The sequence below is a fragment of the Pelodiscus sinensis genome, chromosome 1 (assembly GCF_052426305.1).
Source record: "Pelodiscus sinensis isolate ZL-2025 chromosome 1, ASM5242630v1, whole genome shotgun sequence".
NCBI classification, from domain to species: domain Eukaryota; kingdom Metazoa; phylum Chordata; order Testudines; family Trionychidae; genus Pelodiscus; species Pelodiscus sinensis.
Genome location: NC_143052.1, coordinates 92,370,063 through 92,395,720, shown reverse-complemented (window position 1 = coordinate 92,395,720; position 25,658 = coordinate 92,370,063). Strand labels below are relative to the sequence as shown.

Below are 25,658 nucleotides of genomic sequence, written 5' to 3'. Positions count from 1 at the left end.
GCAGCCCGGCAAGTAGAGCAGATAGCACGACACTGTGTTGGGCTCTGCGTCCCTGGGGTGTGCAGCTCCTGGGAGTTCAGGGGTTAACACCCTCCTTCCCCTGCTACAGGCTCTGCCTCCTGCTCCGCAGATTGGGGTGGCGCAGCTGGTCACATGCTGCTGCCACCTCCATGGGGTGCAGGAGCCCAGGCTAAGCCACAGCTGCTCTCCACAGGTCGGGAGACCCTCCCACAGTACTGCTGCCCTACCAGTGTGTGTGCTGGGACACAGGGATGTGGGGGCAAGAGAGGGTGAAGGAAGATGTGGGGGCAGGATGGGAGGGAACAGAGCTTATACTGAGAAGGATGGGGAAAGTTAAATCTTGGCATGCCACTTCTGAAAGGTTGCTGACCTCTGGTTTATACCATTCCTACAGTTTGCAGGGGAACTAGAACCCAACAGTTATTTGAGGAGTCAAGGCATCATTTGTGTGACTTTTTTGTTTAGAAGGCAAACATAAATAGGGTGACAGTCCCCACCTAGATTTGCTGTAGCACAGACAGAAAAGAGGCTGCTTGTCCCAAAAGAAGACATGGAATGTGATATAAATTTCTGCCCAGAGTGCTGGAGGAAGATGTTTTGGAAGTGCAATGTTTCTCTCTTGCTATTTGTTTTTGGTGTTGGGGCATTTACTTGGGTGTATTTTGCCCTCACCTTCCCACTGTTTTAATCTCAGTTTATTGTTTCAGCCACCCTAAGGTAATAATAATCTATGCCTCGCCTGTGCCTTTCCTGGAGAATCTCAAACAACTTTACAAAAGTATTATCCCCATTTTATATACTCAGAAAACTGAGGCATAGTGAGGTTTATATATGTTGACAAAGTTGTTTGCAGTTTTGTTATAGCTGTGTCAGTCCCTGGATATTAGAGAGACAAGATGAGTGTGGTGATTATCCTCAATAGAAGTGGGTCCAGTAAAAGATATATCACCCACCTTATCTCCAAGTTGCCCAAAGTCACACTGCGTTAATGGTAATGTTTTGAATAATATAAAGTGTCACATGGTATTCAGTCTTGTGCTCTAAACATAGGACTGGCTGCCTCAGTTGAAACTCATTGATGCAGTGTACATGGAAAACCCATAGCAGAAGCTAGAGCTAAATAAGATTTGACAACGAGGAGTCCTGTGGTATCTTAAGAACTAACAAATGTTTTAGAGAAAATTTTACTAGTACCAGTCTATAAGGTGCCCCAGGACTCCTCGTTTTTGGTGAAACAGACTAACATGTCTACCTCTCTGAAGATTTGACAAGCATTATAGTTAATACATGGTATTTAAAGTCAGCACACTCCCCAACCCCAGGGGACTAACCTGTGCTCACAGGGAGTGTGAGTGACAGCACAGAGTATTTGCCCTCTGGCTAGAGGCCTGTACCTGCAACACTGCATTTCTGCTGAGAAGACAGAGAACCAAGCTGGAATGTAAGCCCAGCTTTTCTGCATAGAAGTAATCAGTATGGTCTAGTCCAGAATTTCTCACATGCAGCCAACAGGGCTTTTCATGCAGCCATGATAGTGATGGGTGAGGAGAGAGGAATATCAGCCTTTGTGGCATTGGGCCTCACCTGTCTCCAGGAGCAAGGTGAGATCTCAACCCACCTTTAAGAGAGAAGAGGGGGACTCTGACTTCAGCTCTGGGGTGATTGGGCAGCAGGCTCTGACCAGCAGTGGGACTTTGGGAGTCTGGTTACAGGGTTTTGAGCACTGACCTCCAGCTCTGGCTATATGACCCTGGCTCTCTTTCCTGGGTGTAGACTCCTGGCCCCTGCCATGTGGCAGCAAACTCCAATCCCTGGCTTTAGCTGCCTGGAACCTGGCTCTGACCAAATAGTGGTGGGCACTAATCCCCAGCTCTGGCCACACAGACTCACCACCCCCACATTGCCCCAGGTCCCCACTGCATCCTCCCTCTGATCATTCCTTCCATTCAGGGCTTACTTTGTCCTGGGGCTTGCTGAGAAAAGTGATATTAACAAGCATGCAGGTATCACTTTTCATAGCATTATTTTTATTATTGAGGGTGCAAAAAACCCCAAACTATATAAATAATCTACAATGATTTGGATGTGTACATGTGCTTATTTATTTGTTTTTCCTAAAGTTAATTAAGTATTTTAAGGAAAATGTCAGTGCAGTCACCAGCATGAGTTGGTGGCCACACTCTGAGGCACCAAACAATTTCTTGTGATAACCGTGGTCTAGTCTACACAGAGGATATTTTCTAAAACTTGTCCATGTTGTCAGTACTATTCAGCTTCACTGGGGTTAGCAAGTGGGAGCTCCAGTGTAGTCATGATTCCCATAGCTACTGATACAAACCACAGCATTGAGACTTGCTCCAAACAGGTATTATTGACAAGTTAAAGTTAAAACTGAAGCAGCAATTGGCAGGCTGTCTAAAGTAAGGCTCATAATGTGACTAATACTGAAGCTAAGTCAGTGCCCACACTGTGAGAAATTTGTAAAATGTTTCCCTCTTATACTCAGGACTTACAATGGCCAGGCATTGAAAGACTGGGAATGAAATCTGGGTCCTCATAACTGTGTATAGCATTGACCCCAGCAGGTGCACCTTGGCTTCAGCTTTGCCCCAGGAATTCCAAATCCAGGTCCCTGCTGATGACAGGGCAATGTTCTGCCACTAGTTGGCCATATTTTGCCACATCTCTAATCACTGATCACCTATGGCAAATGCATGTATGTTGGCAACTGTCTGTTTTTAAAGAAGATACTGTGTAACCCTCTGCTACCAGAACAGGCCTGGTAGAGCAATGGTTTTTGGCAATGGTCTGCATGGTGAGAAACAAGAGAGTGTGTTGTGGCATTGGTTTGGAGCACACAAAGGCAATTACCCACTTTGTCAGATGCATGTAATAGAAATTCCAGAGGCAGGTATAAATATATAGACATAAGAAAAGAGTACCAATCAGGAGTAAGGCTAGAGATAAAGAGGTCAATTCAGTCAGGGAGGATGAGGCCCACTTCTAGCAGCTGATGTGGAAGTGTGAAAACCATGAGAGGAGAAACTGCTTTTGTAGTTGGCTAACCATTCACAGTCTTTGTTTAATCCTAAACTGATGGTATCAAATTTACAGATGAACTGAAGCTCAGCAGCTTCTCTTTGAAGTCTAATATCAGAGTGGTAACTGTGTTAGTCTGAATCTGCAAAAGCGGTGAGGAGTCCTGTGGCACCTTATAGACTAACTGAAATTTAGTTAGTCTATAAGGTGCCACAGGACTCCTCGCCGCTTTCTTTGAAGTCTGTTCTTGAAATTTTTTTGTTGCATGATGTGCCAGCAATGCCCCTCTGCTATATACATCAGACAAACTGGACAGTCCCTACCAGTGGCGGCCCGTCCATAGAGGTGAACTAGGCAGTCGCCTAGGCCGCCAAAGTTAACTGGCGTTGAGGAATTTTGAGGCGGGGGTGCCAATCGCACACCGATCGTGTGTTTCACTTAGGGTGCCAGTTGCCAGCAGCTCGTCTAGGGCCGCTCCTGGCACGTGAAAGAATAAATGGACACAAATCAGGTATCAGGAATGGTAATATACAAAAACCTGTAGGAGAACATTTCAGTCTCCCTGGACACACAGTAGCAGATTTAAAGGTAGCCATCCTGCAACAAAAAAACTCTTTTTTGCATACCTTTGTCCAATAGTTTTGTCAGAAGAGGCTTTTCCAAAATTTGTCTCGTCTACACAGGGCCAAATTTCAGAAAAAACTCTTTCAGAAGAGCCCTTCTTTCTTGTGGAATGAGGAAGACAGGGCTTCCAAAAGAGCACATCTGCTCATCCACAAAATAAAGCAGAAGAGCAGACGCATTCCCTGGACATGGCAGAGTTTTTCTGGGATACCACAGGTATCCCGGAAAAACTCCGTATTCTAGACGTAGCGAGAGAAAAGCCCTCTGATCTCTTCCTCTGTTGTAAAGGGCACCAACAATCTTGCTTTGTAATTACCCATAATAGCTGACTGTTCGGACTTTTGAGAGTTTAACAGCATGTTAATGTAACCTTTTGCGGGTTTTTTATTAAGTCTGTGTTGGAAAAATATCTTGTTGGGCATTTAAAGTGAAAGGGGAGGATATTTGTAGCTCTAACAAATGCATAATTGAATGCCAAGCCATATCTGTTCTTAGAAATATAATCAGGTGTGTTTGAACTCTTAATTCAGATTAAGAGTTGTGTTCCTTGAGAATTCAAACAAGGCAGGCGAGTTCTCAGGGGAATCTGTGGAACAGAAAAACAAAATCACCTTCCTCCTCACACCTTTAGAACTCTGACTCCTCTTCTCACAATTTCCCTGGCCCTTTGTGCTGAGCAAGAGAACCTTGGTTTTCCAGAGCCTCCTCACATATAGGTAAATCACTCTGAGATAAACAGGGCTGAGAGGTTTCACAGTGGAGGTGAAAACTGGGCAGCTGGCTGTGTTGTTCTTCAGGCCTATGAGTAATATACAACATTTCCTGAGACTGACAAGAGAGCTCCCAACAAGAACTAACAAACTCTTTCCATGTACATGTGCAGGCATTGGAAGCTATGCAATGAGATAATGAAATAACTGATTTGTGTTCAGGCATGTGTTTCTCTCATGCTTTCATATACCTTGAGTAGACTCATTATCCAACTGGCCTGGCACCCTTTTGTTTTATATGAGTGTCTTTGCAAGTCCCTGTCCCACCTCTCATCCCCATCCCTAATATTGTATTTTACTTACCTCTCTTTCTGCCCTCTCCTTGCTTCCAGATCATTGCCGTGGTAATGGATCTGTTTACAGACCGGGACATCTTCCAGGATATTGTGGACGCAGCATACAAGCGCCGGATCCCAGTTTATATAATCCTGGATGAGGAGGGTGTGAAGTTCTTCCTGGAGATGTGCAAGTGTATGGATCTCACTAGCCTCCAGATCCAGGTAAGATACTGTCGTACAATGGAGGCCATGTCTACACTACCTGCTGTAATGCCACAGTGTAGAACTTCCCTTCATTGACAGAAGGGGATTTTTCTGTCAATATGGTTAAGTCCTTTTTTTCCTGAGGCAATAGCCAAGTTGACTGAAGAATTCTTCTTTCAACTTAGCCATGAAACTGCAGCCAATAGGAACTGGGGGGGGGGGGGGGGAGAGCTGATGTTCTAGAGCAGCTTGCAGAGCCTCCTTGGCCAGCCCTGCACCTAGGAGATCCAGGGACATGTTACTGCTTCCTGGGAGGTGCCTGAGGTGAGTCTGCACTTCAGAGAGCCTGCACCTCAAACCTCATCCTGCATCCAAGCCTGCCTGGGGTCTGCTAGACTTTTAGTGGTCCAGTCAGCAGACTGACCAGAGCTGACCTTTTTGACTGGGGGTTCAATTAAAAAACCAGATGCCTAGCAGCTAGGGACATTAAAACAGTTAACTGGTTAACTGGAGAGTAGTTAACCATTTTGACTCATTCCTGCCACCTGGCCCAGTCCTGCCATGACTGTCAGGTTCTGCTGCCCAGCCCACCAACTCTTCTGCGGCTGGGGCTGCTCCAGTCCAGCATGGCTGGCTACTGCTAGAGTTCGTTGCCAAGGGTCAGTTAACTAGTATGCACATCAGTACGCTTCGGCTGTGTCTAGACTGGCAAGTTTTTCCGCAAAATCATCTGCTTTTGCGGAAAAACTTGCCAGCTGTCTACACTGGCCGCTTGAATTTCCGGAAAAGCACTGACGATCTCATGTAAGATCGTCAGTGATTTTTCAGAAATACTATGCTGCTCCCGTTTGGGCAAAAGTCTTTTTCCGAAAGACTTTTGCGCAAAAGGGCCAGTGTAAACAGCACAGTAGTGTTTTCCGCAAAAAAGCCCCGATCGTGAAAATGGTGATGGGGGCTTTTTTGCAGAAAACCGCGTCTAGATTGGCCACGGATGCTTTTCCGCAAAAAGTGCTTTTGCGGAAAAGCATCCTGCCAATCTAGGACGTGCTTTTCCTAAAATGCTTTTAACGGAAAACTTTTCCGTTAAAAGCATTTTCGGAAAATCATGCCAGTGTAGACGTAGCCTTCATGTTAACTGGTTAACTATTTCACATCCCTACTGGCAAGCCTACATGCTAATTTTGTGACCCCAGTGTGTATGTTTTTTTCCTGGGAGAAGACATTGCATGATAGGTATCCAGTTGTCTCTCCTAATGAGTGTGTGTACAGCACTTGACTCCAGGGTTTGTGAGTGGAGGTCACTTAATTATTGTGAACCATTGCTCAGGTCTGTACACACTGTGGATACGTCTATACTTGCAAAATCAGGAGTAATGTTAGTTCGAACCAAGGGGTTTGATTCGAACTAATGTGGCACAGAATGCACTTCCTGGTTTGAATCAGCTGGTGATCAGAATAGCACAAGGGCAAGATTATGCTAATGAAGCACGGGATATTTAAATCCCCGCTTCATTAGCAATTTTGGTTGGCTACATTTGCATCCCTATCTCAAGATAGGGAGCAAGTGTAGATGTACCCTAAGATAGTGTTAGTTTCAGTATGTTCATGTACCAGTGTCACAGAACTAGAATAAGGGTCTGAGTCTAGTCTACCTGCTGAAGATTAGTGTGTGCACAGTAGGAAGAGTTTCACATAAAAAGAGAGACGAGTCCCCTCCATGTATATATCATAACCCACTGTGCGGTCTACAGAGTGTAGCTTGGAGAGATTCTCTGAAGCCATGATTAGCCTGCTTTGTTTCCTAGCAGGAAATAACTGGTCATTGCTCATGGTGAAACCAGGTCTCCTGTGGTTGAAGTCATTGCAAAACAAGCACCTGTTTGTAGCTGGAATTCAGATACAAAGAATATGGTTCCTGAAGCCTAAGAGTGGTAGATAAAAACAAGGCTTCTGCAACCAGAGGTTTCCAAAATGGATGCAAACTGGAGGGTTGCTTCTAGCTGCGGTCTAGATTTGTCCTCTGCTTTCAAAAAGCGTTTAACTGATACACTCCCTTTTTATACTTAGTTTCCTGCTGCCACTGTGGGAGACTTCAGTACTTGAGTTCAGCTTTATTCTCCTATGAATAGGCTTCCCTGGCAGCCTGGCAATAAAGGCAGGCCTCTGTTAATCTCCTCAGAAAGAGAGTAGTTTTTACTTTCACCCAGCCAAATAGCAGGTAGCCATATCACCTTTTGCTGGGATCCCCTCTGATTTTATAGGCTAAGCAGGATCAAACTAGATCAATACTCGAATAAGAAATCTTCAAGGAACACCAAGGTTCTGCAAGAAGTGGTGGTATTGCTGACTGAATAGATGGCTCTTTTGCCAATGTTAACATTGAACTACAATCTTAGCATGGTAATGGGGATGCTCTGCTGCTGGAAATGCGACCTTCCAAGTGAGCAGTAACACCAAGATTCTGATAAGTTGCAATCATGAAATGATCCCATAGTAGGGCAGTAAATTCCTGTCTAATCAGTTAACTGGCTAAACATTATATTTAACCAATTAAGTGGGATCCCGCGGGCAAGCTTGAGTGGCCCTCTGCCACGGGCAGGGCCTGTTCTAGCCGGGCTAGAGGGCCCTGACTCCCGGCACACTGCTCTGCTCAGGTGAGGCCTACTGTGGGCTGGGATGCTCTGGCCAGGCTGGAGCGACCACCTCCACGGTGGACCTGACTAGGGCTGGAGGAGTCCATGGCAGGCTGGGGGTTGCTCCAGCCCCAGACACCAGTTCCGGTAAGGGTGATAATTACCAGTTAAATATTCACATCCCTATCCCACAGTACTCTGATTTTTTTTGAATTCTTAAAAATGTTCTGACTGTATTTTATTTTAGGTAACTGCACTCTGTTTCAACTGAATATAGTATTCTTTCTCTTAGGGTACAGCTATATTTGATCTGGGAGTTACAATTCCTAGCTTAGGAGCAAGTGTGTCCACAGCAGCTCAGGGTAATCACCTAAGTGCGTACCCAGAGGTTGGATGAGACTGTACTTGGGGCAGCAAACTTGAGAGGCTACCTAGGCTGCTGCAGACACATTGCTATTTTTAGGCACTAGCTTGAGTGGAGCTAGCATGGCTACATCTCTGTAAGCTAGGACTCACACCTCCCAGCTCAAATATAGACATACCCTTAAACTATTGAATAGCATAGTCGTGTTCCATCCTAGAAGTGAGTCCATTTCAGTGGCAGGTTAGTGGTCCCTCAGTATAGTTTATTTATCAGTCTTGAAATGCCCTGAGATCTTTCATGCTAAGAAACATAATAGAAATACAAGGTTTTAGAGGTACACTATTATAGGGGTATTTGTGTGATTCTTTTGTATTATCTTTTTGCACCCATGGAAAGAGTCATTTTCAGATCACAGTAATTAAATGAAAATCAATGCTGACTTCTTTTCACCAAAAGCAGGAAATGCAATATGTAAATCCAGTGAAACCTTCACTTGCCGAATACTATTGTAACATGTCTGGTCTTGTGCTCACACAGATTGTTTCCTAATAAAGAAGTCACATAACCTCTTTTACTTTTTTTTTTTTTTTGACTGATGTGAAAAACTGAGGCCATTCTGTTTGCAGATCATGGGCTTCTTTACAGACATAGAGCAAAATCCAGGTTGGTTAAAGAAACAAAAAGATCTTCAGTGGAAAACAAAATGAATAAAAATGTTATAATAAACACTGTAAATATCCTGCTTCTTGTGTGCTCTCCCTGACCTGCATTCTGCAACCCACACAGATGATTCACTGTGAGGCCCTAAGCAAGTCACTTTGACTTTCTCAGGTCTTCCGTCTGTGACATAAAGTAGTAATACTTGTAGAGGTGTTGTAATGGTTAATTAGCTAATATCTGCCCAGCATTTCAAACATATCAAGCTGTGTATGATTGCAGGTATTACAGTTTATTATTTGTACAGACACTGCTGCGTTTCTATTGAGCAAATAAAAACAGATATGATTATCAGATTAAAAAATACATATTATATTTAGAAAACTAGGATTTTAAAAGAATTCTGGATACCTTTGATCACTAGGGTTGCCAGGTGTCCGGTTTGTACCGGACAGTCTGGTATTTGAGCTTTCTGTCCGGGGAACAAATTGAGAAAATACTGGACATATAAATGTCCGGTATTTTCTAATTAAGTAAGTGTTATTATTATCATGAGTATTAGTACATAGTTGCATACTGCCTGGCTGGTAGTCATGCTCACGCTGTGTGAGTGTGTCTACCCGCTAGGCAGTACGCAACTACGCAGTGGAGGGGGGGGGCAGGGCCGGGGCTCGACTTGCTCGTGTGCCCCGCCGGGACCATGTGCGGGACGGGCAGCACCCCAGGATCTGCGTGAGCCCGGGCTAGCCCCGCTCCCCACTGGCCGGTTCCCTCCCGCTCCCCCCCGGGCCAGCCCCGCTCCCCCCGGCTCCCTCCTGGCCAGTCCTGCTTCCTGCCGGCCAGTTCCCTCCCCCCCCGATCTCCCCCGGCTAGCCCTGCTCCCCCCGATGCCATCCCGGCCAGCCCCACTCCCCACTGGCCGGTTCCCCCCCGGCCAGACCCGCTCTCTCCAATCCCCTCCTGGCCAGTGTCCTCCCCCCCAGTCTGAGATCAAGTGTGTTCGGTATTTTTTTGAAACCATCTGGTAACCCCATTGGAAACAGTAAAGTAAGTTCTCCTAAGGCTGGAAATCAAGCCTGGTAAAGCCAGGGCCATGCAGTTCTCTAAACTTAAGACGTAGGTCTAATCAGCATAGCACTTGTTGTGTACCCAAATCTCTGTTCTTATATGTTATGAGCAGACAGACATCTGACACTGAAAATCATGTAGCCTTAACTCAGCAAATGTTCTAGTCTACTTAGGACAGGGCTGAGGAAGATGCCTGCCTAACACTTTGAACAAGCCCGCGGACTGCATCTGGCTGCTTTCTATTTATATCCTGCTGCCCATGCCACCAAATTTCCAGGCGGTGGCTCATACAGCAGGATCCTATTTAAATGGCTTATGGCTTCCAGTCATAACATTACCCCACCATGGGCCAGAGCTGCATGCCCTTTAAATAGCCACTGCAACCCCAGGCGGCTGGCAGGCAACGCAGTAGCAGCAGGGCCAGGAGCCGGGAGCTCTTTGATGCATTTTTATTTCACAACCTCTGGTCCCAGACAACTCTGGGGGGAGGCTAGTCCCCAGCCCTGCCCCTTTTGCCACAGGCACCGCCCCTTCCACGGGTGGAGCTGGCCCATGACTATATACCAAAATTCATTAAGTAGCCCCCCCTGCAAAAATTATTGCCCACCCCGACTTAGGACATTACTACAGCTGACCCTTATTTCACCAAATCTCTAAAAGATTATTCTGTTGTCTGTCATGCCCTATGAGCTCTGCAGTGGCCAGTTAGATTTCTGAGATGCCTGGGAATCCTTCCCAGCCCATTGCCAAGGAGAAGAATTCTCTTACTGTAGCAGAATGTGACTAGGAAGCCTCCGTTATGGAGGGCTAGAGGAGTCTCTTCTATTGGAATGTTCAAGAAAATTGGAGTGTTCTCTCTTCTTTCCTTTGATTAAAAAAAAAAGTCCAGATTTTTAATTTACTGCCCTTTACTCAGCCCTACTTCTATCCTTATGACCACACAAATGAGACCAAAGCCTGAGGCCTTAATTCTCCATTTCAGCCCCTTTAAATTAACACCAAGTGGATATCCCCAAAGAAGAATTTCCCTTCTCCAATTTTCACCACATAGGAATATGCGAGAGTTAGGAGTTTGCGGCCACAAACCATTGTGCTCTCTAGCTAGTCTGGGCTAGCAGAGTGGCTTTTGGGTGACGGGGGGGGTAGACCCAGGATTCAGAAGATAGTGCAAAAATGCTATTGTTGATTTGTTTTCCCACTCCTCCCCGTCCCAGGCTGGGTCTCCTGAGGCTGAAACTTGGAATTGGGGACTAAGGATAATTTTCTTCCCTTAGATTTTGAAAGCTTTGTTCTACCTGCATTTTAGTCGTCCGAGTGTTCAGACAAGTAGGTGAATGGGGCAAATAAATTGGACAGGTCCACAGATTGAAGGAGTGTGACCTGTGTAGAAAATAAGGGACAAGCTGGGACAGATAGCAGAAATGCATTCTGCATTGGATTATCCCTACTGCAACCTTTCTGAGTTCTGTTGGCCAATGTGAAATAAGCTCTAGGGTGGGATGAGGTGAGATGACTGGAGTGGCGCTGGAGCTGGGGGCGTTATCTGATACTCTGTATGTGCTATTTGTTGTGACTTGTTTTTTCACCTTCCTGTTAGAAAATCCGTGTACGTTTTGTGACGGGAGCTGGGTTCTATATGGCATCAGGGAAGATCAAAGGCACCTTGGCCTCCCGGTTCCTGATGGTTGATGGTGAAAAAGTGGCCACTGGGTCCTACAGGTGGGTCATTCACCCAGGACATACCCATGTTCCTTGTATAAGGTCTATCCCATCCTTTACCTCAGGAAGGAGGGGACCAGCCTCCTTCCTTTTATCTCCCCTCAGTTGTCCAGTCTGTTTCCTAGCTAGGCAGATGTCCAGCTGAACTTTTTGTAGAAGTCTCATGTTTTGGGACAGAGAATCAACAGAACATTCCACTGAGTGAAAGAATTTCTCCTCCTCGCCAGCCAATGGCCAGTTGGGATTCTCCACTGTGGCCTGTTTCCTATCTAGAAGAGGTTGGAAAGGTAGTATAGAGAGACTTCCTGCCAATTCAACAACAGTAGTTTGTGTGATTTCCGGTGTCCTTGTTTAGACAGGGGAACTGTACTTTAAGGTCACACAGCTTTCTCTACCAGATTTGTCCATATGTACAACAAAGAACAGATTTTAAAACATATACACCACCACATGTTTTTGAATGCTGAGAGTTCTGAGGTGGTCATTTGGGGGTTGGAGAGGTGTCAGGTCTCCCTATCTCAATGCAAAAATCTAACAGGGATTTCTTCACTCCTAGCTTCACTTGGAGCTCATCCCACATTGACAGAAATATCCTCCTGTTGTTGACGGGGCAGAACATGGAAATGTTTGACATCGAGTTTCGTGAACTCTATGCCATCTCGGAGGAGGTCAATCTCTACAAGGAGCTGAACATTGCTAGCCCTTTTCTTTCAGGAGCTGGGAATTTGGAACTTCGCTTCTCCACCGTATCTCGTAAGATGATCAACCCCAAGTATGGGCTAGTGACAGGGGCTGCCCCTGGTGAAATGTTATTCTGGGCTTCGCGTCAGAAGGAGCAGGCACAGGGGAAATTGGAAGGGAATGAGGAGGAAAGTGAGTCAAATAAACGGCTGAATCAGTTTCTGAACGACTTGATCACAGTGGATCAGGAGCTACCAGAAATTCTGCCACCTCTTGAGAATTTGAACCGAAGTCCCAGTAAATGGTTCTCTTGGTTCCATCGGAAAAATAAAGCCAGGGAGTCTGTTCACAATACCAAGAAGGACGATGGGGCTGGCAGCTCTGTTGCTAATGGGGAAGCCAGCTTCACGAAGGGTAAGAGGCATGGCAGTGGGTTTTTCAACAGGAAGACTAAACAGCCCCCACTATTGGACACTGAGGGCAATACTTTTGCCAGTAAATGGCTCCAGTCGAAGACGCCAGATGAAGACGAGATCAGCTTCAACATTCGCAATAGCAGGGGCACCTCAGGTAAGCCTCCTCCCCCATACTTCCCCTCAGTTCCTCCAATCCAGGTACTAAAGGACAGCTTCAGCAATTTCTTTTCCTCTCTGCCTTAAAATGACAAGGAGAGCAATTGAGGCCAATGAAACAAAATAATCTTGCAGGTATTTTTAAGGGGAAATGTTGTGAGACTTGTAATTTTCATTGTGACTTCCTTTTAGAGTCTCCAGGTGGGGAGGGAGAACTTCTCTTTCATTTCCCCTCTTCCCCATGTAAAAAAGTTCCAGGTGCTTGGCTTCCAATGTGGAAGCAGTGAATAGTGGTTCATTTCCCTCCTTGTGCTCGCAGAGATGCTTGTGTTGTATTTTAGAGACTCTGTGGACAGTGTTCAATTGCAGAGACAGATTTCAGATGTCTCCTACCATCTGACCTACTCAGCTTTATTTGATTGGTTATGAGTTGCTATGACAATGTCATGAGGGGAGAGAAGACAGAGTGGGTGATTCCGACAAAATTTCCTTCTCCATCCTCCCTATCCAACAGGGGGGAGAACATCATGGAATTAGAAGCTCGAGCATTAACACAATATTGCCATGCTTGGTGCTTGTGACATATCCTTCTGTGGCTTTGTCCAGGTTAGTTTTCAGTGACTCAGGTGAATTCAAAACTGGCAAATACCTTTCACACATTAGCTTCTGAATGGTTTGGATGTTGTCAGACTGTCAGACAACTGTAGACTATCCAGGCAAGTGACCTATGCTCAGTGCAAAGCCAGAACATCTCTTAGAGGAAAAAATACATTAGGGCAGTGGCCCCCAGACTTTTTTGGTTATATCATCCCACCCTCCCTTTCCCCAAGACATAGTCAAGGGATGGAGCTGGGAGCAGGGTTGGAGCTGTGGGTAGGGGCCATGGCTGTGGACAGAACTGGAGTCAAGCTAGGGGCACTCCTTCCTCACCCTTGTGGGGGATGCCCTAGAGGCTCTGCCACATTCCCCCTGACTCTGCCCTCCTAGGGGTGGAGCACCCTATAGTGTGGGGAGCACTGCCTTAGAGGTATAATTTCTTCCTGACCCATTTTAACCAGGAAAACAATGAGTAGTCCTGTGGCACCTTAGGGTATGTCTACACTACCCCGCTAGTTCGAACTAGGAGGGTAATGTAGGCATACCGCACTTGCAAATGAAGCCCGGGATTTGAATTTCCCGGGCTTCATTTGCATAAGCGGGGAGCTGCCATTTTTAAAACCCCGCTGGTTCGAACCCCGTGCAGCGCGGCTACACGGGGCTCGAACTAGGTAGTTCGGACTAGGCTTCCTATTCCGAACTACCGGTACACCTCGTTCCACGGTTCCCGCTAGTTCGAACTAGCGGGGTAGTGTAGACATACCCTCAGAGACTAACAAAAATACATGTAGTATCATGAGCTTTCGTGGCCAGAACCCACTTCTTCAGATGAGCTTGAGATCTTACCCAGAAATCATTCTATACTCAAAAGAATATGAAATGTCACATGCAGTGTGAGGAGGAGGAGGGGAGATTTGATAAGCCTGAAGTCAGTTTGAAAAATGTAAAGAGACTTTCGGGAAGAAAATGAGGAGGGTATTAAGGAAAAAGAGATGAAATTAAAAACCAGCCATGAGCTGGATTCTTAGAAATATTTCTAGAGAGAGAAAAAGAGAGAGAATTAAATCCCAAAGCTATTTAAAGATTAAAACAAGTGTCAGATAGTCTAATCTGGATCACAATAGATTCATTCTAGAGGACACCCTGAGAAGTTGGGAATAAGCCCTCTGCTCCCCCATACCAAGCGACAGCATATTATCTGCACAGGTGGTTTGTGCTGTTAGGTCCCTTTTCACTGAGGAATAAAATTTGTATAGGGATCAGATGGGTTGACTTAAGGGCTTATAGTACCCTCTAGTGACAAAACTAGAAAACAGTTGAGTCTGTTTTCCTCACATGTCTGACTAACAAGGCAATTTAAGGTGGTAAAGCCTCCATATTTCTACCCCCTGTCTCTAGATGTTGTAAAATAGTTCTCTAACCACCCTGTCCTGTCCATATGTTATGTCAAAAAGAGGTTGTTATCTTTCTGAGGCTTGAGCTATGTCTTCCTATCAGTGCTGTAAGTCACCTTCCACAATTTGGGGTAACATATAAATAAGGAGCTGGTAAAAAGGAAACTCACTCACAATTTATACTTTGTATCAGTTTATAAATTAAATGCAGCAAAAACCTTAGAAACCTAAAGTCGACAGTGAACCTAGAGAGCATGTGGGTGGCCTACATTTTGAAGTTTGGAAGAGGGCTGGGAGAGTAGGGCAGTCACACAAAAGTACAAACTTCCAGGTGGCATTGTGCTGCTGGGCTTTTCTACCTCTGCTCTGATTGGCTGGCCTTTTTGTTTTGGCTTGGTGGCTGGTAGTGGCTGGCAAAATAGCTGGTCACTCCTGCCTGTGGGTGTCTTATTTAGATTTATACAAATACTAAAGAGATGCTGGTTTAAAAGTGTAGGTGAGCCTGACACCACAAAAGTGGGTGCAAGTGAATGTAAGTGAGTCTGAATATAAAGGTGCAGCAGGGATATAACTTAAGCGTTGCCTTTGAATTTGGACCACAGTCCCTGCACCAGGATGCTTATAGTCAAAGAACTTGATCTTACAATCTTTAACCAGTGAGGTTACTCAGAGTGAGATTCAGGTCCCTCGATAACACTTGAGAAGTGGGGATGAGGGACAGAGAAGAACCAGGGGTACGTTAATAAGATCTTGTGGTTGCTTTGTTAGTAACATGCTGCATGAGAGTTCAGTGAAAGTTCTTAGGCCTGGATGTGGAGTGGCATTCATGCTTCTTCAATAAAATGTGAAGCATTTCCTACCATTCACATAACATTGGTACTAGCTTCAGCTTGATGTAAGCCTAAGTGGAGAATACTGCTGTGTTTTTGAGGCTGGGATACAAGAGATGCTTTGAATGCAGTTAGGTGCAGTTATCCAAAACTTCATATTTTGAACTGGATTCTTTTACTTTTTAAAGATTCACAGAAGCATGCATTAACTCTGTGGGCTTATCTATTGTGACAGGGTCAGGCCAGAAGGGTACATGAGAGTGATCTTTTTGGAAAACCAAGAGGGACTCTTCCCCGGAACCCAGGAAACCAAATGATTACAGGAGACAAATAAACAGGGCTAGGTGTGAAAGTCACACAGAAGAACTGACTTCCAGAAGGTGCGCAGGTGTTAGCCCCCTCACATCTAAAGGACCTCCCCTCAGCCTATGGGGAGGGTCCATAGAGCCCAGAATACCAAATAATTACTGGGGACAAATGAAAAAAAAAAAAAAAACAGGGACAGGTGTGGAGGTCATTGAGTCAAAACAAGGGAGCTGGATGGGGACACTGAGCAGAGAACCCTGGACAGTGCCTAGTGCCCCTTGAAAGTCTTGAGAGAGCAAGCGGATGCCGCCCAGTGGAACTCTGCCCAGATGCGTGAATGGATGCAGGAGCAGAAATAGGCCCCATAGTCTCAGGCACCTCCCTCAGCCAACCTCTGTTCCCTCATACAGGAGAATGGTAGAAGAGAAGTATATTGGCTCTAGATCCGTGAGTCCAACATGCTAGCCACTAGCACATGTGGCTATTTGGCCAGTTGAGTGTGGCTAGTTGGCTTGAACAATGTGGCTATTTGGCCAGTTGAGTATGGCTAGTTCGCTATAGTAGTACCCACCATAGTGGTCACTGCTTCAGAACTAGTTGGACACCATTGCTCTAGATTGAGTAAGTCTCTGTTCCCAGGATAAATTAACAAGAGCTAGTCCAGAACCAGCAGAAGTCGCCAGCATCAATCAGGGCAATTAAGCACCTCAAGCCAATTGGGAGGTTTCCAGAGTCATGTGAGTCAGACAAGCCAGAACACCTGGTGCAAATTAAGAACAAGTTAAAACGGGTTAAAAAGAGCTCCTCTTCAGTTAGTTCAATGCAGTGAGGAGCTTGAGGAGAGAAGGAATTGTAGAGAGTCTCAGAGGAGAAAGTGAAAACCAGTAGCAGGAGGAAGAATCTGCAGGAAGGAAGGTGCTGGGGAAGGCTGTTAGGAAGTGGCCCAGGGATTTATAGCTGTCACAAAGCTGTTGCTGGAGTTATTTCAGACAGTTGCTATCACAGGGTCCCTGAGCTAGAACCCACAGTAGAGGGCAGGCCTGTGTCCACATGCACACCAACTCCCATTTCAGTACTAGCAAGAGATTGGCTTTAGTACAAGGGTTTGTCCTACCCTGTACTACTTGGAGGGGCCACAGAGACTATGAAGTTTGGTTTCCCCTCTGGTTCCCATGCTGGCCAATGATGCTGTTTGCTGAGCTACTCTCAAGCTGGTGTCTAAATTGAGGGCTGCTATGAGTCTCTGAGGCAAGTAATCCGCCTGAAAATGTGGGACCCACCAAGATTGAAGAGGAGTTTTGTCACACTATGGATGCGCACGTCCTTTAAAGTAGCTATTAATTAATATTTAAATGTAGAAACAAATACATTGAAAGACCAGATTCCCATTGCTTTTGTTAGTCACTTGGGGTATGTCTACACTGCCACCCCAGTTCGAACTAGGGTGGCTAATGTAGGCATTCAAAGTTGCAAATGAAGCCTGGGATTTAAATATCCCGGGCTTCATTTGCATCTTGCCGGGCGCCGCCATTTTTAAATCCCCCTTAGTGCGGACTCCATGCCCGCGGCTACACGCAGCATGAAGTAGGTAGTTCGAATTAGGCTCTCTAATCCGAACTACTGTTACTCCTTGTTGAATGAGGTGTACCGGTAGTTCGGATTAGAGAGCCTAATTCGAACTACCTACTCCGTGCCGCGTATAGCCGCGGGCACGGAGTCCGCACTAACGGGGATTTAAAAATGGCGGCGCCCGGCAAGATGCAAATGAAGCCCGGGATATTTAAATAACCCAGGCTCCATTTGCAACTTCGAATGCCTACATTAGCCACCCTAGTTCGAACTAGGGTGGCAGTGTAGACATACCCTTCCTGTCCTAGCTGCTGTCAGTCTGTGGCCCAGGCTCAGTCAATAGTAAGAGTAGACAGTGAAGAAGGGAGAGAAGTAAGCTTTGTGGCAGGGCTTGAAAAACCGTACTGGCTGTTTACATTCCAGAAGATTGTACCATAATTAGATACAAAATGTGTGGGTTGTAGAGTTCTCACCAGTGAAGACTGAGGGGACAGGGGGCAATACCCTGATCAAAAGCCTAGCCTCCACTTAGTGGGATTTCTGTGAGGGTGATGTCCCAGTATACTGCTTGAGGACTCATTTTAATGAAAGTGTTGTCCCTGGATCTTGAGGAGCCTCCCCCAGTAGTATCTTTTGTATTGAACAAAATACATCTTGTTTAGCTATCTACTGCCTAAGGAGGATAGGGTAGTAAAGGGTACAGACATCCAGGAGGAGTGGGAAAGAAGGAAACTGTTCAGGGTAGTGGCCAGGGGACGATAAGGAGTAATGGGACGAAACTCAGCACATGACTACTTAGGCTGGATATCACACTTAACTGTGGGGTTATTACATTCTGAATTAGTCTCAAGAAAAGTTATATAAACCCCATCACTCTGGACCTTTGAAGCTAGGGTGAGTAATATACTGCAGAACATATTGTAGGGACTAAGGCTGCACTGCTCAGGTGAACAAGCTGACCCAATAACCTTTTTTCATCTTTTAACTCTTTGAAAGCATTCCAGGCAAACAATTACCAAGTTTGGCCTTTCTTGCCTTCTGTGAGCTGAGGAGACCATAGTTCAGTCTGTCATGCTAACAGGCCAAGAAATACAGCTTGTATCTTTCATTGCCATAAAGTTTTGTCACCTTTTGTTTCTGGAGTCTGCTTTTGTTTGTTTGTTTGTTTGTTTGTTTGTTTGTTTGTTTGTTACTCGTGATTTCAGAGTTAGCAAGTAAGATGGGTCCTTCCCACCCCTTGAGGCGTGAATGTACATTTAAAATGAGCAATATAATGAGGGAGAGTTGAAAGTGTGTGCCGAAAGTTTTATTACACTTTTTTTTAACCTTTTTATTACAGGTAAAGTGAACCCAAACTGTTCCCCAGGGGATAAAGCCAAACAGTCAGCCTGTGTGATGTCTTGATTTGGAAATAATGTCAGGACAATTGAATACCTCAAAAGTGCATTTGATGGACTTCATGATTTTTAACCCTTTTAAAACCTGTAGAATCATTCTCTCACAAATGGTTTCAAACCATTGTTATGTCCGGGATGCAGTTTGTACCTCCAGTGAATTCACATGTGCTGCATAAAGTATAAAAAGGTTGGTGGTTCTTCGGTGAGAATTCGCAGTGACAGTGTAAAAGTCAATATTTAATTGTGATAATAGGAATGCTGAGCTAAGCCTGCATTGAAATGAATGCAGCAGAGCTTCCCACTTTTTAATGCTGCTATTTCAGTCTGTCTAGCTATGGACGCAAAAGGACAGCATTGCATCACTTGGGAGAAGACTGTGAAATCTGCAGCTCATGTAGATTTTCTTAGTCCATGGATTTCTATAGATTTCTATTATGAGCAGGGACAGCTAGAAGATTCAGAGTTGAAGAAGGTGGATTTGGCTGGAAGAGACCAGGGGCTTAGTATATTAGCCCTTTTCTTCATGTCATAAAACTTAACAATTAAGCAGAATGATATAGTAATTTCCCATCTGGAGAAGACAAGGTTTGGAATGTAAGGGAATGCTTCAGACTAAGATCGAAGCACATTCTTATGTTGTGTGGGGTACCAGACCTGAGACAGCAAGGAGTGCTGCAAGATTATACAAGGCCATGGGAGATGATATACACCGTAAAATCAACTGAAACATAAATCCCCTGACATCTTGCTCTTAATGGAAAGTGAGTAAATAAAGGAGGCACATCTTGAAAAGATGAAAGATGGGTGAACGTTTCAAACGTCTAACTTGCTTCCCATTTTTAGTTAAACCTCCCCCTTCCAGAATAAAAATCAAGGTCTCATCCCATAAATATATGGAAACATCAGTTCTTGTGCACAACTCGACTGGATTCATTTGATATTTGGACTAGCATTTTGTCCTGCTGCGTGGAGTGAATTTTTGCCATGCTGATTACCACAATATGCTTCCTTCAACAAAGCCTCGATGATTTTTTTTTTAAGGAAAATACATCATAATGATAAATAACTACCTAAATACAAACAATATATTTGTACTAATATGATATTGAACACAGCAAAGATAATATGGTTTAATTAAAGAAAATGAACAATTGATAACATCAGTTAGTTGTCTCCTGCTTCCAGCCAGTGCCCTGCTTTGATGTTGCTTGTTGTAACAGATTTTCTCCTGTCAGTAGGCCTGGTTCTCAAATATCATGTTGGTAAGTTTGGAATAAGAACATGACTAGGATTCTGTCTCTCCCTACTTTTTATTTATAGGGCCAAGAAACAGTCATGTGCTGCTATACTGGGCATGTGCAGTATATTTAATATCAATAACAAATGAACTGCTTCTGCTGCTGAGCATGCTTGCAAGAGCCTTGCTTGACCTTAAGGTAGCCATGGTATCTTTCCTTCTTTCTATTGGATATGCTCACTCCAATGTGAGTTGACAAAGTGGTTGCCAGTCAGTATAGCCAGCCTGGGAACAGATGGTATCCCTAAAACTGGTTCAACCAACTCCAGCCTAACAGCAGCTCTTTATAAAATTTCCCCTCTCCAGTAACACAGTAGGGGCTTACACTATCCCTTAAACAAGTGAATAACTTCATACATGAGTAGTCCTACTAAATTAAGCAGGGATACTCATATATGTATTTCCAAGATTGTCAGACAGGCTTGCTCCTTATAAATTGAGGTGGCTTAGTTTGTCTTGGTTCTGTTATCCTCCTATTTGTTTGGAGTTTGTTTCTCTCCTTACTTGTATTTGTTTAACTTCAATCTCTGATAAAATAATTGGTTAACCATGGCCAGGATTGCTCCTCATATCCTTTTTCTAATTGGACAGACAGTTGTCTGGCTTCAATCTTCTGGTGTTTCCCTGTTCTTCATGACCAAGTATTGTATTTTTTTAAAATGTGGTTTAATAATAAATAGACTAGCTGATTCACCTAACATGATGATTTAAATAGTCTTGCATGTGGTTTTAATCAATATGTTGTAAAGGTCTTCATTACAATCCACATCTTTCTCTGATTAAGACAGACTTTAAAAATCAATACCTCAGTCATTCTTTTGCTGTTTAATTTAATTCCTGCCTCACTTATTAAGAGACTGACTGAATTTCTCTTCAGTACTACTTTCCCCCACTGATATAAAAACTCTTATTTCCTTTAACCTCAGTAACTAGCATAAAAGGGATCATTTTGTTTTGCTGTACTTATTTTTCACTGTAGTTCTCATTTCCTTGTCCTTTTTTTGTTGTCACACCCAGCTTCCACATATAACTTCTTGGTCTGTTTTTCTTCCAGTTTTTAGTAGCCTCGGGAATTTGTTTTATGCCTTATCTCTGGTGTTTGATAGGACTCTACAGCCTTATTACACACAACTAGATTTTAATTATATTTATTAGATTTCCTAATTTTCACTAAACTTGCTGTTTTGCACTCTAATGCTGCATCTTCTGAACCCATTCCTGAACAACTTCAGTGGAATGTTTCTGGGATGCAGATAGCCCAACAGATCCTTCTCTCAAATGCATAGTTGAATGTTTCAGTCTGCTGGTTTACTTATCTACACTACACATAAGTCTGGTTGTTCCCATAACAATAAGTCTGTGCATGGGTGGGATAATCATGATTTATTTTGACCAAGCCTATTCACTATGGTTCATATTCACAAAGTGCCTGCAACTTTTTAAATGATCGATGCTCTTCTCATGGGTAACATATAATTGCGGGGGCAGGAACATGCAAAAATAGTCAGCACTTTGAGGGAGGGCAAGGTGGAGGCAGTCCTCAATGAACCTTGGTTGAACCTAGGCTGGGTTCTTGCCCAATAAGCCATCTTTTGATGCTGATATTGGCAATTAGAACCGTGTGTCTAAACTTCCGTTTTGGGAAGATTACTTGAAGATTGAGAGGAAGCAATTCTTAACGCTTCTTGGAAAAACTTTTCTTGACCTCAGTGCCTCAACTCTGGAACTTGCTTCCCCTTTGGTCCAGCAAAGCCAAAGTTCACTGACTTTCCTGGCACATCATGAAGCCTATCTTCATGCACAGACTTTTGCCATGGGATGACAAGGTTTGTGTGCGTTCTCTTTTCTGGAGGAGATAGAGTCCTCTGGTTAACATTGTACACATTCATTGTCCATATTTGTGTCTTTAATGAATACATGTGCCAAAGAACCATGAAAGATGACTTTTATAAATCAAATAAATTCTTAACATGTTACATTCAGGTAGTTTGTCGTCTTTGGTGTAGTCTCTCAATTTCAATAACTTCTTTTTTATGCTTTGATCAATTTATGCTGGAGGTTTTGGTTAGTTTTTGTTTCCTGCCCCCCAACATCTTTTCCACCTATTACGGCTACTTTCTTGAATCACATTTTAGAAAAACTCCATAATATTCTCCAAACTGCACTGAAGGAGAAAAAGCAGCTGTGTAAGTATCTGATAAAACTGTCCTGTAGTGTATTATTGCACATACGTTATACAGATGGCCATTATAACTACAGACTATATATGAATTGTGTATTAGTGCCTCCAAGGTATGAAGGTATCTGGAATAGCCATGCAGTTTCCCATGTGGTGTTCTACCTCAGGCAAGTGAGAATTCACTGTGAACATGTACCCCTGTCATGTGTTACTGTCAGCACACACCTAGTGTTGAAATCAGTTATAAATTTGTTTCCAGGATTTCTTTTTTAGATTCTAACCTTATTCCCAAAGGATCTCTTCCCCTCCTTGCCCCTTTGTTAGAAATTAGACTTGTATTCTGAGCAATATAGGAAGATCTTTGACCAGGAGCGGCCCGAGGCCGGCTGCAGCAGCTGGCGCCATAGGTGGGGCAGTGCAATCGCCGCCCCTGCCTGCAAGGCCGTCAATGGCCATGATGTCATCATGGGGCGCCTGGAGCAGCGGCGCCCTATCTTTGGCAGATGTTTGGCTGTTTCTGTTAATGGATGTCCGAGCAGTTAAAATTCCCCATGAGTTCAATCCCCTGTGGTTTTGAGTACCTTGAGAGTTGCTCCATAATTTTTTCCTTCTTGTTCTTTTCTACTTGGGTTAGCTGAAGTGGCAAATGCCCACTTCAGATTTTTGGGGTTTTTTTTCCTTTTCCATGCTGCTCTCTTCATGACTGAATTATATGTTGCTGCTGTTGTAAATACTCTTGACAAAGTGCTATCTATCCTTCCTTCCCTGTCCCTCTCCTATGTAATTTGTACCCATAAGTAATGATGCTTGAGAGCAATCACCCCATTGCCTTTCAGCTATGTTTAAGTAACTCTTCTTCCTCATGACATGCTTTTTTGTGTGTACGTGAAATACTCTTTTTAGCCCTGATCACATTTTGCAATGATTCTATTGCGTCTGATTTCAGCATGTTGAAGGATATGAAAAACTACTTGAGGTAAGCAGGGCCGGCCCGAGCCATTCTTGCACCCTGGGCAGCAGGCACATGGTGCATGCGCAGCCCTGCCCCGGGCGCACGGCACATGATTGACGTGTACGGGGCGCCGTGCCCCTGGGCGTGCGGCACATGTGCAGCCCCGCCTGCGGGCGGCAACCTATGGGGGGGGGCGCCTGATGCGGCGGCCCTTACCACTTCAATCAGGCGCCCCCCCATACGTTGGCGACCCGGGCAGCTGCCCGGCTAACCCCTCCCCCCTTAATCCAGCCCCGGAGGTAAGCAAAAGCTCCTCCCTTAGTCACCTGTGTTTTAAAGCCTTCTTAGCAATCACTGCCAATTCATAACTTAGGCACTGTGCATTCCTTTTGTTGAAGTGGCAGTAGTCTCACCAGTTATTTTTCCTTTTATTCCTCAATCCTAATACAATTATTGGATTCTCCTCCCCCCAAATTTCCTTAAAACTACATGGATGCACTCATGTAATCAGTGAGTGTTCCAGGAGCTAATGACCCCTTTGTGTCACAAGACCCTATTTGTCCTCAGTCTGCAAAGGAATGCAGGATTCCTCCATAGTGAGAGATTTGGGAAAATCAGGATCAGAAGTGGTAGGAGGCCCAGGATGGAGAAACCTACAGCTTTAGCTTTAGCTGGAAGGCCTTTGCTTAACTCTTAGCGCAGGTCTAAAATTTCTGATCTTCGTTTTAAGTCACAACCTCTTAATGTAGTTATCCTCCAACAGCTGTTTGATGGAGGGAAACATTATTATCCCCATTTGACAGATGGTAAACTGAGGTGCAGAGATTAAGAAGTGACTTGCCTAAAAGTCACACAGGAAGTCCCCATCAGGCAGGAAATTAAAAGTAGGTCTTCTATGCCCTAGACTAATGCCCTAACCTCTGAACTAGCTTTCATCCAGAGGTAGGAAAGCTCCAACATACAGGCAGAAAGAAACTTGCATGTGTCTGAGCCTGGCCCTGACACTCAACAACAATGATTAAGGATGCCTGTGTGCCAAAAAAGGGTGTGGGATAACTGCATGGGTCAGCAGAATTGTCAGACGCTTTGTTCGTTTAGGAAACTTCCAAAAACAAACCCTGTGTGTGGGTGTTATTTGTAGCTAGATTAAATTCATGGTATCTGAGATTCCTATAGGGCAAGATAAAAGGGTCTAGGATAAATGTCTCAGATAATTTCAGTAGGGCAGAGCTATGAATCCCATTTCTATATTAGGATTGGGTTCTGTTTGTCTAAAAAATTCAGATCTAAGTGAACAGTAAAAGCTATTTTCCTTATTATATCTTCCTCTTTTTACTTCGCTAGGGCCATGTCTACACTACAGAGAAGATCAAAGCAGACGATCTTCCGGGGTTTGAATTAGTGGGTCTAGTGAAGATGCACTAATTCGAATGGAGAGGACACGCCTGTTGATGCTGGTAGTCCTGCTTCTACGAGGAGTAAGGGAAGTCAAAGGGAGAGAATGTGCACCCTTTGACTTCTCACAGTGTGGATGGCGCCAAAATTCAAGTTAAGATATTTCGACTTAAGCTACTCAATTAACATAGCTGAAGTTGTGTATCTTAATTCAAACGTATCCCCTAGGGTAGACCAGGAGTGGGAAAGGAAGGACTGAGGTGCTGCTCTCTGAACCACATGCAGGGCACTTCAAGAGAGAGAGAGACAGAAAATTAAAATAAAAAGCTCCCCAAAGGACAAGACTTTTGGTGATATGGCTTGAAGTGCATATGCTGGGTATTCTTAAGAAAGGGAATTTACTGCTTCATGTATTTGAGAAGAAAGAATACTTGAAATGAATAGTTCTTTGAAAATTTACTGTTGCAGTATTTATCTTTTTTAGAATTCTGACACTAACATTGCTTTAGTCATCCCTAATCTTCTACCAGAAATTTTTTGGCAGTTTCCCCATGCTGACCACTTGCTGTTAGAGAAGTAGAAAATAACAGGTCTAAACAAAGTGTGATCATTTTTAGCGAGCTTGCTAAGTGCAGAACATTGTTGTAGAATAATCAGTTACTCTGGTTTATCCTGGCCATTAGTCACAGTGTGCTGCTATTGAAAGAAAGGAAAATGGCTCCATTTAGTGTAGTGAGGGATAACTTGTTCCAGTGACAAAAATTAGAGATAGAAAAAGATCCCTGGGTTCTCTTGTCTACTGCTCCAGCCTGTTACAAGATTATTCCCCACACTATATTTTCTCTAGGGCTTCGTAAATGATTCCAGCACTTGTCTTTGAGAATCTGTTCCCACAAGCTAAAGCACCTTGTGGTCAGGAGGTTATAAAATAACACTTTAGATGTAGAGGGTAGGTAGGTAGAGGGTCTGATGGGCACTTCAGTGAAAAAATGACCTTTCCTCTAATTTATTAAAACATCTTCTGTTGCCCTTTCAGGATGGAAATACAGTAATAAATACAGAGCCAATAAAGTGAATATATTATAAACATTTTAATAAATCAAAAGTTTTAT

General features: G+C 44.2%; 1 protein-coding gene across 1 annotated transcript in view; it reads left to right on the top strand.

Moving 5' to 3' along the window:
- Window positions 1–21,994, top strand: part of SACK1F (scaffolding CK1 anchoring protein F) — a 29,050-nt gene extending 7,056 nt beyond the window's left edge. Inside the window, exons 2-5 of the mRNA XM_075936373.2 lie at window positions 4,787–4,954; window positions 11,256–11,377; window positions 11,934–12,628; window positions 18,666–21,994. Coding sequence (XP_075792488.1) covers window positions 4,787–4,954; window positions 11,256–11,377; window positions 11,934–12,628; window positions 18,666–18,730 — 1,050 coding nt within the window. The 3' untranslated portion in view covers window positions 18,731–21,994. The remainder of the gene's footprint in view (window positions 1–4,786; window positions 4,955–11,255; window positions 11,378–11,933; window positions 12,629–18,665) is intronic.
- The last annotated feature ends 3,664 nt before the right edge of the window (window positions 21,995–25,658 follow it).